Raw genomic sequence first — 14,086 nt, 5'->3', positions numbered from 1 at the left:
GAGGGATTCGACAAGGAGATCCTTTATCGCCATATATTTTTGTTTTATGCATGGAAAGACTGATACATATCATACACGATGCTGTATAGTAAGGTAAATGGACTCCTTTCCACTTCTGTAAAGGAGGATTAGGTGTTTCTCATTTGATGTTTGCAGATGACGTTTTATTTGTTGAAGCTTCCAGAAAGCAAATTTCTACTATTCTGCAGTGCTTAAGTTCTTTTTGCGATGCTTCTGGTAGTAGAATTAGTGTGGAAAAGACTTGTATACTTTTCTCTAAAAATGTGGAGACTCAGAGGATCAGGGAAATTGCACATTTGAACGGTTTCTCAAGTATAGAAGACATTGGAAATATCTGAGTGTGCCCATTTGGAAAGGAAAAAAATGTAATGGCCACTATAAATTTATAGTGGAGAAGGATAAGAATAGGCTAACATCTTGGAAAATTAATTCACTTTCATTTGCTGGTTGAGTGGTGTTAGCCAAATCGGTTTTACAAACCTTCCCTCTTATACGATGCAATCTATGGTAATTCCTATAGGGATTCTCCAAGAAATTGAGAGAATTACAAGAGGTTTTGTGTGGAGCGACAAGAATCCACAAAAGAAGTCTCATCTGATGTCTTGGGGAACTCTTTGTCAACCTAAATTGGAGGGCGGTTTGGGCTTTAGACATCTAAAGACTATGAATCGAGCATTCTTAATAAAGCTAGTATGGGGATTTCTGCAGTAAGATTAATTGTGGGCGAAACTATTGAATGATAAATATGGCTCTTTTAGGAGGGGTAATCCCCTCAACTCCCAAGTTGTTGATCCACCTCTCTGGAAAGCAATAACGAAGGAGATTGTCATTGTAAAAAGGAGTTGCATGATTATGATTGGAGATGGAAAATCCATCCTCTTCTGAAAGGATAATTGGTTAGAGAATAATATCATTTTGGAGGACTACATTATGAATCTCATACCTAATAAATGGGCATGGGAAAATCTGCATGATTCTACTCACATAGAAGAAAGTAGTGGGATTGATCATCTAGCTTCTTACCTACCAGAATCTATTTATAAAAGAATCATTTCAAACCCTCCTTTGTTAGCAACCAATGAAAAAGATGGTTTCAATTGGTTACATACATCAGATGGGAGATTTACAGTCCGCTCTACGTGTAAGCATCTGATTTTTGAAGACACTCCCCATGTACTAGATCAATTTGATGAATCGTATTGGCGAGCAATTTGGAAGCTAAACATCCAAATCCTATGTGTTATTTTTTCTGGTTGGCTAGCAAGGGTCGTCTCCTTACAAATGTTCGCAAGAAATACCTAAAAATACAAGACGAGGATCGTTGAAATCTTTGTAGTTATGCGGTAGAAGATTGTTTGCATATTTTTCGTGACGGCAGTTATGCAGTAGGCATCTGAACTCAGTTGATTGCCCCCCTCCATAGAGATCAGTTCTTTGGAGGTGATCAAAGCAACTAATTTATTTTTAATATATGTGGTGCAGTTTCTAATTGGTGTAAGGAGTGGCTAGAGAAATTTGTTTGTGTGCTGTATTTCTATGGATGTGGAGAAACCTTGATACTCATGACATTAATTATGTTCGGCCAGCTAATGGAAAGCAGCCAATCAAGGAATATAACTTGACAGTAAAAGAAGCTTGGATATCTTGGCTTCCTACAAAACAAAAGCAGATTCAAGGCAAAGATAAGGGGAGGTGGAATTATCCATGGAAAGGTTGGTTCAAGTGTAATACAGATGCATCCTTTTGCAAAAATACTAATATGGCTCAAGTTGGTGGTGTTATTTGTGATCAAGACGGGAAGTTTCGAGGAGGTTTTACAAGAAAAGTAGAATGCAAAGAAGTTCTTGAAGTTGAACTCCTTGCGGTGAAGGAAGGCCTGGATCTGGCTTTGAATATGGGAGCTTGGCCAGTTCATATGGAGACATATTCTCTTCAAGCGACCTTGCTATTGCATCCATATGCAAGGTTGTAGGGTAGATATGCTAGTTTGGTGGTTGAAATTCGTCAAAAGTTCATCTCAGATGGCCATGTCCGATTTGCTCACATTGGTAGGGAAGGAAATAAGGCAACTGATTGGTGCTTAAGAATGGTTTGTGAGAATAATGTCATGTTGAATATCTTTCAGTAACCATCTCTGGAGTTGGAGATGATCTATCAAACTGATTTGTTGGCTAAGCCAGCTTAGTTTTAGTTACTTGTTTTTGTTGCTTTTGGGTCTCGTGATCCAATTCCATGTACCCAAAAAAAAAAGCCATCTATAATATACAATACAACTTAAGTAGGCTTAGACTAGTTGGAGAACCTGGTTTTTCAATTGTATTTTACGTAAATAAAATGGGGTGGATAAAATTGAGCAAAAAAATGTGTTTTTTAGAGGCCCACTTTGTTAAGTTTGCTGGGATGGAAAAATAAGCAAACAAGCCTATGAAGCCTACATATTCCATGTTTTCTTTCACTTCTCCTTTATTCTCTTTTCCATTCCCTCTTCCTCCCCCTACAGAGTAACTGTTGTTTTAGAAATCTCTGAAATGTTGGTATTTTTTCGGTTTCAGTTTCAACTATTGTTCTTCGTCGAGTTGATGTTTTTGGGATGGTACAAGAGAGCTCTATGAAATCTTTTTGGTAGCAACAAAGATCGATTTTGGGCTTTCTAACAATCCTTCAATGCGGCCAAGAGCTGTCAGTGCATCAACCATGGTTGCATTGGTCATATTCACTGGAATCTTGTTCTTCTTGTAGAGAACTTGGAGTTCCCTCCTCGTGAGATTGTGAAAATTTTATTGTAGCTCATGGTTTTGGAAGATTGATTATGGTTTTTTGAACTTTTTTACATTATTCTCTGAGTTGTTGATGGGAGACGACCTTTTTTTTCTTGGATTTTAAAAAGAAAAGGATTAAAATTAATTTTTACCATAATTAACTTAGGATAATAATGTAACTTGTAAATGAGTAGAGAGAAAACTTCATTGTAATTATAAAATTTTAGAAAAATATAAGAATGCGACATCATAGTTAACTAATGGAGCTTAATGATGGGAAGCATTAGTAAATATAGAAAAAGTCAAAGGTTAAACTAGTAAAACGTAATACAAGAAAACACATCGTACGCTCCCGACCACCAAGACACACGCATTAGAAAAAAAACAACTAATTTAGTATTTTTTATTATATTAATTAAAAAGGAAAAAAAAAAAGAAAAAGAGAAAAGAGAGAAGAGAAAACTGAAAAGAATACCATTTGAAAATTCGACGTGGAGAACATAGACCCTCCATATTCGGACGTCGGAAGGAACCTCTATAATAATTGACGTTAGAAACCAAAGTCCATCTGATGCAATAACCGCCATTTTCGCAGGGAAACTTGAAGCTTTGGTTCATCTTTTGATGCAGATTATGATGATTTGACAACAGCATTGGCATCCTAATCACGATCCAACACTTCCGTTCCTTGAATTTCAATTCCAGTCACCTTCAACAATTTGATCCGCGCATTTGGTTTCTTGTAGGTCCATTTAAAGTTTAAGGACCTTGAAATGACGATTCTTGATATTTCGGTTGTTCGTTTCCATCATCCTATTGGGTTTTCTGATTGTTAATTTGCTCATTTTGGCGTTGTTAGGCTTCTATCATGTCTTTGTCAGACTCAGATTACTCATCTCATTGCAGCGAGCACAAGAATTTCAGGCAAATCAGCCGTGAGCGTAAGTAAAATTTTTATTTTTATTGTAGATTGATTCATTTCTCTTGGATATGGTCAATGGGCGTTTTATCCATGAGAGGTGGACCTATATCCATGCTTGAGGGCTGTTCCGGATAATAGAACTTCATTTGCTGCCTTAAAATTTATTAAGGGTCAGTGGGTGGAATTATGTTAAGCACAATTTTCATTTGCTTTCTTTTCAATGTGAACTACATAACAGGGAATGGCATTACATCTTCACATCTCGCAATTGAAAGAACACCTTCCCCCCCCCCCCCTCACACACACACACACACAATCTTCTTGTCTATCATTGTTGAAACGAATCAAATCTGTGTTTAATTCAGACCTAGAGATCATATGCAAATTAAAAACCCACCAAATAATACTTTGGCTTTGTGTAAGTTGAATACTTAAAACAAAGTTAGGCATTGGGAGTTAGGTTGTGTAGAAAGACTAATTTACAGACAAATGATGGGAATAATTTGCAGGCTTCAAATAAATTGAACTACGGAATTATCCGGAGATCTTTGAATGGCTGTTGTCCAAAGGCAATTTTATAGCATCTTCAAAAGATTAAAAGTCAATTTCAGTACAACTATGACACTCACTTTTCAGGTCCAGCTAGGGAAGCTGAAATATCAGGTTTAATTCATGGGAGACAAAATTTGAAAGGATTTAATTCTTGTAAGTCTAAAATAGAAAACTGAAATCTCATATGAGTCATAGGTTGAGAACTGCCCAAGATTTCAGTTATATCTCTTTTCTGAGATTCTGAAATGAGAAGGGGTATGAATTAAATATCTTGGTAGTTAATAGTAACTGTACGCTTCCCATCAAGACTTGGGTTTCATTCAACTAGTAAAAGTTTTTAGTGTTTTTTTATTTATTTATTTTCTGAACTGGTTACAACTCTCATTTTAATATCCATCATTTTATTCATACAAAAATAACTACTTTTCAGCCTGATCCCAATTAAATGGGTCAGCTATGTGGAGCCTTGCCCCTTCAGTCACCTTTATTCAAGGTCATACGTGATAGTATTTGGTTCCAAACAAGGAACATGCAACCTGGATATGACTCACCAAGCATCAGCTTACCTCTCATGCTGAACAAGAAAGCAGCAGCTGCAACTGCGCTCAACAAATTTGATTAAATTCATCCTATTTTATATTTTTCTGCCATGGGAAAAATAGGGGAAAAATAAGGGACTCAATCACCCAAATTACGAAGTGCTATTTAGGAGTTGAAAATCCTTAAACATAATTCTGACCCTCCTATTGTGTTGAGTAACTTAATCCTAGTTACATGCTAAATAAAGATAAGAAGACTCATAAGTCATTGACTTAAATTCGGCCAATAAACTAAAATTGAACTAGATTGGGCCAAGGTTCATCCAAATTAATTAACAGACTTAAAATTTACTAAGTATAGACTAAATTTGTGCTGATCCTTGGTAGCCTATTCTAGGATCTTAAGTCATAAGAAAGTCCAATTACTAGGTTAACACATGGAATCAACGAGCCAAAACTTGTACGACTCAGCTTTAGGTTTAGTCCCAGAAAAACAAGCCTAAATTGGCGATGGATCTGCCAGGTTGTCTAGTCCTAGATTGATAGGAGTCGATAAACCAAAAGCGGGCTTTGAGCAGGCAGTTCAAATGGTCAGTATTGGGTTTTAGGTAAAAATTAGGGTTATGATTAGGGTTTGAGGAGTTGATATGCGATGCATATGTGAGGGGGAGTCAATCAATAAGGTTCTTCAAGTTTGAAATGGTTGTAGGGTACTGAACTAGAACTGGAAGCAAGATTATGGTTAAGGCTTTTTGAAAAGGGAATAAGTGAGTAGTTAGGGTTTTGAAATGGGGGTGGGGACGGGGCTAGAGTTTGGATTTAATGTTAGAACTTAGAAGGTCTATAATGGAGGTCTGATCTGGGTAGAACAAATGGTGGAAATTGATCTGGGTGATGCTCGTTGGATCTTGGCGTTCCTTGATGGTGGAGGAATCCAAGGTTAGGACGTGAGTAAGGCCAAAGATTGCAATAAAGTTTTCCTAGTGCATAAATGGAGATTCAATCCAAGTTTGGTGTAGTTTGGATGATTTGTTGGTGCTATGGGAGATTTGATTCTTTTAAATGCATGCTAGAGATGGTGGCTAATTTTCTGGTGTTATCCTAGATTGATAGATGATCCATGGACAGAGAGCTATTAAGATCTCACCTAGATCTAGTGAGATCTCTCTTTTTCCAATTTGTGAGACAAGACAATGTGCTTTGCATATCGGGTCTCGAGTCTCAAATCTTGGGTTGTAAATTCGATAATTGGATTATCATTTGAACTTTGTAATCTGAATTGTGAACATGTGCAATGTATTTGACTTGTTTGAATTTTGAACTTTGAGCATTGATGTGTACAGTAGGGCATTTTAAAGTTTTTCTTCAGCATAGTGGTTTCTGATTTGGGGTCCAAAGTGGACTCACATTTACACTTTTTTTTGATAAATCTGAGGCCATAATTTTGTTCAAAAGGGCTGAAATAGGTTGGACAACAATTTTTAGCCTCAAATACCCCCTAATATCCTTTGAGTTGGAGCCTTGAGTTGCTGAGATCTCAAAGCCGACCCTCTTTTTTGAGATGGGGAGACGGGCCCAAGATTGCAATCTTGAACAATGAGATAATCAACTAGGAGCAAGTTTTACAAGACCTCAATTTAGAACCAAATCAAAATATGAAAATAGGGTTAGAGTTTTGGTAAAATCCGAAAAAGTGTTTCTAAGGTTTCATAATGGAGTTTGAAGAAGAATCTTGAATCAAACTCCAGTAAGGGGGAAATGGTTTATGCTTACCAAAGATCAGCCAAAAGTGATGGATAGAATGATCAATTAGAAATTTGGGGTCTTCCCGAGAAATTGGCAAAGTACAGGTCTACGGTTTTGGCTGGTCAGTTGCAACCAGATTTGAATGGTTTTGTAAGAAGTGTATGTGGATGATATGGTCGAAAGGGGATGAGATATGATGGTTGCTTTGGCTGGGCAAGATCTCTATGAGAAGCAACTTGTGCATGTTCTTTTAGAAGGTACTTGCAGGTTCTCAATAAGCAGCTTACATGAATGAGAAAATTGGGCTTTATGTTGGTTAAATGGTGTAGGGAAGGTTGTATGGGGGCTGTGGGTAGATTCCTATGGATAAGGTTTTCCAAAAAAGAAAATAGAATGGGGAGAAAGAAGAGAAGATGGTTAGAGTAGATCTCCTTACCTAGTACAAGCTTTCTACACCTTGCTTGTAAAGCAGACCATTCTAGTAAACTTATTCCACAGTTAGAGAAAGGAACTAGGACTTTAAACACCTAGCCCCCAAGGCTTCCACTTGGTCTTTGAATCACTAGACACTAGGAATCATTTGTTTGCAAGAGACAAAGCGGTGGGAAAGATAGAAAAGTGGGACCCATTGGTGGTGGGGTGGGGGAATAGGAAAGACAAGGAAGGTGAAGTGAGGGAAAACATGGAAAATATGGGCCCCACAAGCTTATTTAAATTTTCCACAAAGTCCTACCCAAAATGGTGGGACTTTTTTAAGGATGGAGTGGGGAAAGTTAAGTGACAGATCAATAGATAGGTTCCTTTATATAACGAAGCTTGGTTACTCATTTTCCCACCCATTGAACCAAACAAAGTGAGCTTTTAGAATTTCATTGGAAACAATACATTTTTCCCACCTCTTTTTATCAACCCAATTTTGTTCCAGCAAACAAACGGTTTGCTTAGGAAACTAGTCTTTGGACACATTTCTTCATGCAATACAAAAATGAGAAGAGACATGAGGCAATACAAAAAAGTTGTGAAACTTAGTCGAGATATTGGTTTGACCGAAATCTTGAGCCATTTGGACTAAACCAACCTTTAAGAGCCCCAATACAATATCTTGCGGAGAAAAAGAGGTTTCATAAGGAACTGCTTGCTGCCACATCACTTCACCTATTTTCACAGGTGCTTCAACAGAGAAGTGGTCTCCCCTTAACTAGGTTCCTCACCATATTCGAAAAAAGGAGGGGGAGAATTGGAGTCCTCAGGTACATTGGCCGAAGCCTCCCTTTGGTCAGGAATCTCTTCTTGATCTCTTTAAGTTATGCTGTGGTGTTGTGGGAGTCTATGTGTGGGGTAGGGAAATTTCGAGTTGGAAACAACACCTATCCTCTAGGACTCTCCCCCTGGGAGGGTGTATAGTAAGGGCAAGACTCTTTAAAAATCACATCCATGGACACAATATTTTGTTAGGAGGATGATAACATTTGTACCCCTTCTGAGTAGCAAAATACCCTAGAAAGATGCAATGTAGGCCTTGGGGAGCCAATTTACTCTGATGGGCTGTGATTCTAGCATAACACACACATTCAAAAACCTTTGGGGGAATAAGAATTGAAGAATCTTCCTGGAAAATCTCATTAGGACACTTAAAACCAACTATCTTACTGGGGCATCCTATTCATAAGGTAAGAGGTAGTGGGTATTGCATCACTCCACTATTGGTTAAGGAAATTTATAGCAATCATAATAAAATGGGCTATCTCTAATAAATGTCGGTTATTTTGTTCGGCAACCGCATTTTGGGTAGCCGTGTCCACACAACTAGTCTAATGTATTATGCCAGAGTTGGAAAGATATCTCTGAAATTCACCATCAATATACTTTGTGCCGTTGTCACTGCGAAGGATATTTACAGTGGTGTTGAACTAAGTTTTAATCATATTATGGAAACCTTAAAAACATCAGAATTTTTTTTTTCGTTTTTGTTTTAAACGATAAATTGAAGTAGAATGAATGTGACAATCATTGAAAGTGATAAAGTATCTATGACCAGTAATAGACACACCTTGGCAAGGGCCCCACACATTAGTATGAATGAACACAAAAGGAATAAATCTTTTATTGTTAAGAGAAGTTAAGTAAGTAAAACGAGTTTGCTTTGCAAAATGCAGGCTCCACAAAAAATTTTGTCCTTATTACAGAAAGAAACTAAATCAAGAAATACTTTCTTAAGAGTTTCAAGAGGGGGTGACCTAGCATACGATGCCATTGATGAAGGTTTGATATAACCAAATGGACCTAATGAAAAGATGTAGCCATAGTAGAAGTAGATCATCCAATTAGCTCCAACAATTGAAGTCCATTGTCTAGTTTACTACGTCCAATCTCCTTTCTTGTTACCGGATCCTGGAAGACATAGTAGGATTAAAAAAAAGTCACTTCACAATTCAAGTCATGTGTAAGACGGATTAAAAACAAGTTAGTAGAGAAGGAAGGAACATGCAAAATTGTAGACAAAGAAAGTGATTAAGAATGCTGAATGGTCCTTTTTCCAACAATAGAAGAATAAGAGCCATCAACAATGCAAATTTTATTTTTCTTTGAAATTGGGGAATAATGTAAGAAAAAAGAGGATGAATCTGTCATATGATCTGTGGCTTCTGTATCAATGATCCAAGGAGCAGAAATAGAAGAAACATGGAAGCTTGTAAAAGTTTTACTTGATGTAGCAAGATAAGAGTTAGTATGGTTAGTGAAAGGAACAATAATAGAGGTTGCACTAGTAGTAGAAGACTGTAGAATACGTCATAGAGTAGCTAACTCCTCTTGAAAAAAACCAATGTTTGCAGCAAGTGTTGTGGTAATAGTCTTAGAAAGATTGGCCTTTGGTTTGCCTCTCCGTTGTGCGCTCTTTTGGCTTAAAATCGAAGGCTTCCCAAGCTTCCAATAGTTGGTCTTAGTATGATATGGTTTTTGATAGTGGTCACACTTGACAATCTCCTTGGTACAATTAGATTTTAGTGGCAATAGACTATAGGGCTGATTTCTCCTCAATAGGTGCATGAAGCATGGCCAAACAACAACTTTCCTCACCCTAAACAAGGGCATAAGATTGTTCTAGTGTAGGAAAGGGGGAATGACTCAATAACTGTACCTGGATTTGATCATACTCCATATTCAAACCATCCAAGAAGTCATATACACGAATATTATCAATATGCAGGTAGCCATATTATCATATTTCGTGGGGTGATAGTCGCCATAGTGATCTAACTCCTGCCAAAGAGAGCAAATTTCAACATAGTACTGAGCTATAGTTAGTTCCTTCTGGTTAGTCTCATGAATCTTCTTTTGTAGCTCATAAACTTGTGCATCATTCCTCAATTGTCCATATGTTTTTGTAGTAGCCTTCTAGATTTGTGTTGCAGTATCAAGCAATAGGTATCCATGGGCTAGATTATGATTCATGGAATTCAAAAGTAACGACATGATAAGAGAGTCATTTGAGATCCATTTATCTTGAGAAGCACCTATGGTTGTAGGCTTGATAGTGGTGCCCGTAATGCGTCCAACAATAGTTAGGTATGCAAATTGAGATCAGATCGTTTAATTTGTCCCATCAAATCTTATTGAAAGAGAAGGAAGGTGGGATAATGTTTTGAGCTAGTGGGAGCAGTAGTACCATTGGTGGTAATTAGGTCTTTAATAAAGGTTCTTGCCTTTTTCAGTCTTCACCCTTTTGCAATAACTAAAATTTGCAGAATCAAATAGCCTAACCACCCAAATAAATCTAAGGATTCATAGGATAAGGAACAACATTAGTCTTTTTTCTTTCTTTCTTTCCTTTTTTTTTAATTAAATTTTTTTTTTAGGGCCACTGGTTCAAAGGAGAATTAATGTTGCTGGTTCAGAGAAAGAACCAGAGGTCTCTATTGTAGAAGAAAAAGGCAGAAACTATGGAAAGGAGCATGGCAGAAGGTAAGGTGATGGTGTGTTTCTGTTTTCAGATTGCAATGCTCTTGTGATTCACAAAAAAAAGGGAGCAAACAGGTCAATGGGTCAAAGGAGAGTTGAAGGTATAATTGAAGGGGGAAAGGTGAGTTGCAGGTTGAAGACAGAAGGAGTTGCAGGTTCTGGAATGGCTAGGCGATGGCTAAAAAGGGATTTGCAGGTGCGGGTGATGGTGATTTCAGGTCTGAAAGAAGCTGCAGGGTGATGTCAGGTTATAGCGATGCCTATGGTGGTTCTGCGACAGGTGTTGCAGGTCAGCGATGGTGGTGGGATGGTTGTTTAGGCACTGTGATGGTGGCAGTAACAGTAGAGAACCGAGAGAGGGAGAATCAAGAAAGAGTTTTTTCCTTCTTCTTCTTCTTCCTCTCTTCCCTAATCATCCTTTGGCTCTGATACCATGTTGTAAGAATAGATTATGGTAGAATGGCTTGAATAGGTCAATGTGATCCCAAGCCCTTTATTTATAATGGAGTGAAAAGTACACTATTACATAATTACCCTTACTTGGGCAACAAGAAATAACAAACTAAATGAATAAATAAACCAAACCTCTCAACATTCTCCCTCTTGACCTGTTACTTGATTTACTCTGTTGCTATGATTGCTTCTGAGTATCTTCTCCATGGTTGCTAATTTGTTGTTTGTATTACCTTTATTAAATTGAAGTCAAGATGAGAGGAAGAAATTTCCATTTCTGGTTTATCACTTTTTCTGTCAATTATAATGATCGAACAATTCTTGTTATCCTGCTTTTATTGATCAATAGTTGAAGACCGGATTTCCACTATTGATTGAGCCTTGGTAGAAGATTATTTCTGGTTTTGACATTCTTGGGTTGAAGTTGTGTTTGTTCTGTTTGTATCTCCAGCTTTACCCACCTAGATTTGTCTGCAATGGAGATTGGGGCACTTCTCTTTTTCAAGGTTTCCACCTTTGATTCATGATGAAGATGGGCTAAGTTCCCTTTTTTCTTTTTGATTCCTAACTTCTCATTTTTCCCTGATACCTAGACTTGCTTTGTTTGGGTTTTCCGTTATTGTTTGGGTCAGATATCTAATTACAAGTGGTTCTCTCTTTGTTTTCTATAGTGTAGGCTTTATTTCAGCCTATTTATGCATTATTGGTTTTTTTTCTTCTTTTCAACATGTTCTTCCTCAGGTTACCTTTTTGACTTCTTTTTTCCCTTTTTTTTAGTTTAACTTATTTAATGATTATTTCCTACCTTAATTTGTTCCCATGCCTTTTGTGCTTTTCACATCTTGCCGGTAAGTTTTTTCCCTTCCAAGTTTACAGTTTGGCTTTGGTTTTCTTTTTCTTTCTCGTAAATATATACATGCCATTCCTGTTTCAATTTTGTGCCATTCTTTTCCTTTATTTACCAATAACCCCTTGAAAAAAATCTGGTTTATTAAAATATTGCCATTATATCTTTAAGTTGGGCCAGTTTGCTGATTTTTTCAGCCATGAATTTTCAAAATGGGTTTGGAACCCAGGATTGACTTTATTTGGTTTGTTTACTTGGAGTCTTGGACTCAACCAAGGATGGAGTTGGGATTGGTGGATTAATCGCAATTTTGCCATTATCTTATTTTGGTGGACTATGGACCACTTGGGTTTGGGATTTTATTTGTTAATGAAGGGTTGATCAAAGATATATGGAGCTTTACTTTTTAGATTTTGGTATTTTTTGGTCGTGTGTAAACTATACGTTAGCCGACCCCATTTAGTTGGGACGAGGCTTGTTGTTGTTGTTGTGTAATACTACAAGTGAGGGGGAGATTGAAGATGCTTGCAGTTCAATGTCTACAACAAGCAAATCGATCTTTTACAATTTTTTTTTATTGGATTTTGTACACTGAAGAGTGAGTTTCTTGTTGTTGGAAGGCCTTTATTGGGCAGGCTTTTGTGTAGTCAGTTAGTCACTAGAGCTGCAGTTTTTTGAATTTTTGTGTAGCCATAGGAGCTTCACTTTTATGAAATATTTTTACAAGCACTGGAGCTGCAATTGTAGACTTTTATGTAGCCACTAAGGTGTTACACAGTTGCTGGACTTTTTTGTTGCTACTGGATGTTGCATTTTGTGAGCTTTGCTAGAAGAGAATTCGATGTAGTCGTTAGTTGCTGAATTTATTGTCTTTCTTGGGAAGACTTAGATTTATGACAATTGATTGGAGTGTGGCTTTGAGCTTGTTGGTATGTGATCGTTACATGGTTCAAGGATGGTGCTGCCTTTCAAGTTTATTTTTATTTGTCCAACCTGGAGTTTTTTGTGTATACTTCAGTTTGAGGGGGGAGTGTTAAAGATATTCCTTATGAATATCACCTATTGATGTAACACAATAGGGGGGAGTGCTTATTGCTTTAGGTCTTCACTTATTAGTGTCCTAGACTAAGTGAGTTTCCTGTTAATCTTTAGGATTAATTGGATTAGAGTTAGGAGTCATATTCCTCATGTAATTGGTTTGTTATAAATATTTATGGTGGGTTATATGATAGAAAATACATTCTGTCACCTGGCCCTAGTCTCCAATTGTTCTCACTTCTCCCTCAATGTCTCTTCTCTCTACTTGGTACTAACAAATCTTGGGATTGCTTAACAAGAAACAAACTCAATACTTCATAAAAGTGTAACCATATGAAAAGCTATAGAAGACCTATTTGAGCTTCAGTAAAGTGGATCTGCTAATTCTAATTAAGTCATGTGACTTTTAAGTTGTCACATGGCCTCTAAAAAGGAAATTATCTATTAAATAAACTTAAATTCATTTACCACCTTGGTGTACCAAGTAAAGCCTTCAAATAAAGGGTCCAACCTCTTTATGACCTAACCCTAGGCTTTTTTCAATAATTAAACTCCCAAATAGGTGTTGATTGGCATCATTTAGGTTGAGAAGGTCTGACAGTTGGATGGATTTATGATGGTTTTGGAAACGATGTCAGAAGATGTTTGGGATCAATTTGTGTTGGTTGTTTTCAGGTTTTGGAGATGATTGTTTTGGATTGGGATGGATTTAACTTACAAGTTTCCTTGGTTAACAGTTCTTGTACAAAGAGTGATTATTGATCTTGAGCTGGTCCTTGACTTTTGAAGGGGATCTTCAAGAATTTGGGAAAAAGCTTCAAGTTGACTCTATGGACTTCACATTGTCAAGGAGTCACTAGTTTAGTTACCAACTGCACTAACCTTGGTCAAATACAGGACATGATCTTTACTAGAAAAGAAGCGCTGAACATCAAAAGGCTTTTCATTAATAAGAAATTCATGTCCAGACTCCTAAATTAAACAAGAAATGCTTAACCCAATCCTTAACTTATTAATTAACTTAAAACTTTCTAGGAAGCTCAAATAAACTCGAATTAAAGTCCTAATCTAGTCCACTAAACACTTGAAACGAAAATTTTGCTATGTCTTGTTGAATGATGACCATAAGTTTATTTTAGTTATATTAAAAGTGTCTAGATATAATGATATACACAAATATTATGAAGGATGATGAATTGTAAATAATTAGAGTAGGATGAATGAAGTGGAGTGTTGTGTGACTGATGTC

At 37.0% G+C, this 14,086-nt stretch overlaps 1 protein-coding gene across 3 annotated transcripts in view; it reads left to right on the top strand.

Annotated features, from left to right (window-relative positions):
* Nucleotides 1–3,244: 3,244 nt before the first annotated feature.
* The window catches only part of LOC148999754 (SNARE-interacting protein KEULE-like), a 51,402-nt gene continuing 40,560 nt past the window's right edge, over nucleotides 3,245–14,086 (top strand). For 2 of the 3 annotated variants that reach the window (XM_089139438.1, XM_089139436.1), the window contains exons 1-2: nucleotides 3,245–3,522; nucleotides 3,640–3,721. In XM_089139438.1, coding sequence (XP_088995564.1) covers nucleotides 3,649–3,721 — 73 coding nt within the window. In that variant the 5' untranslated portion in view covers nucleotides 3,245–3,522; nucleotides 3,640–3,648. Of the gene's footprint in view, nucleotides 3,722–14,086 lie in introns of all 3 variants that reach the window. The other variant, XM_089139437.1, reaches the window with a different exon arrangement.

This window comes from Hakea prostrata, chromosome 11 (genome assembly GCF_041222555.1).
Source record: "Hakea prostrata isolate BN-2017 chromosome 11, UWA_Hpros_2, whole genome shotgun sequence".
Taxonomy (NCBI): domain Eukaryota; kingdom Viridiplantae; phylum Streptophyta; class Magnoliopsida; order Proteales; family Proteaceae; genus Hakea; species Hakea prostrata.
The sequence above is the reverse complement of the archived record's forward strand: the minus strand, read 5'-3'. Positions and strand labels throughout refer to the sequence as shown.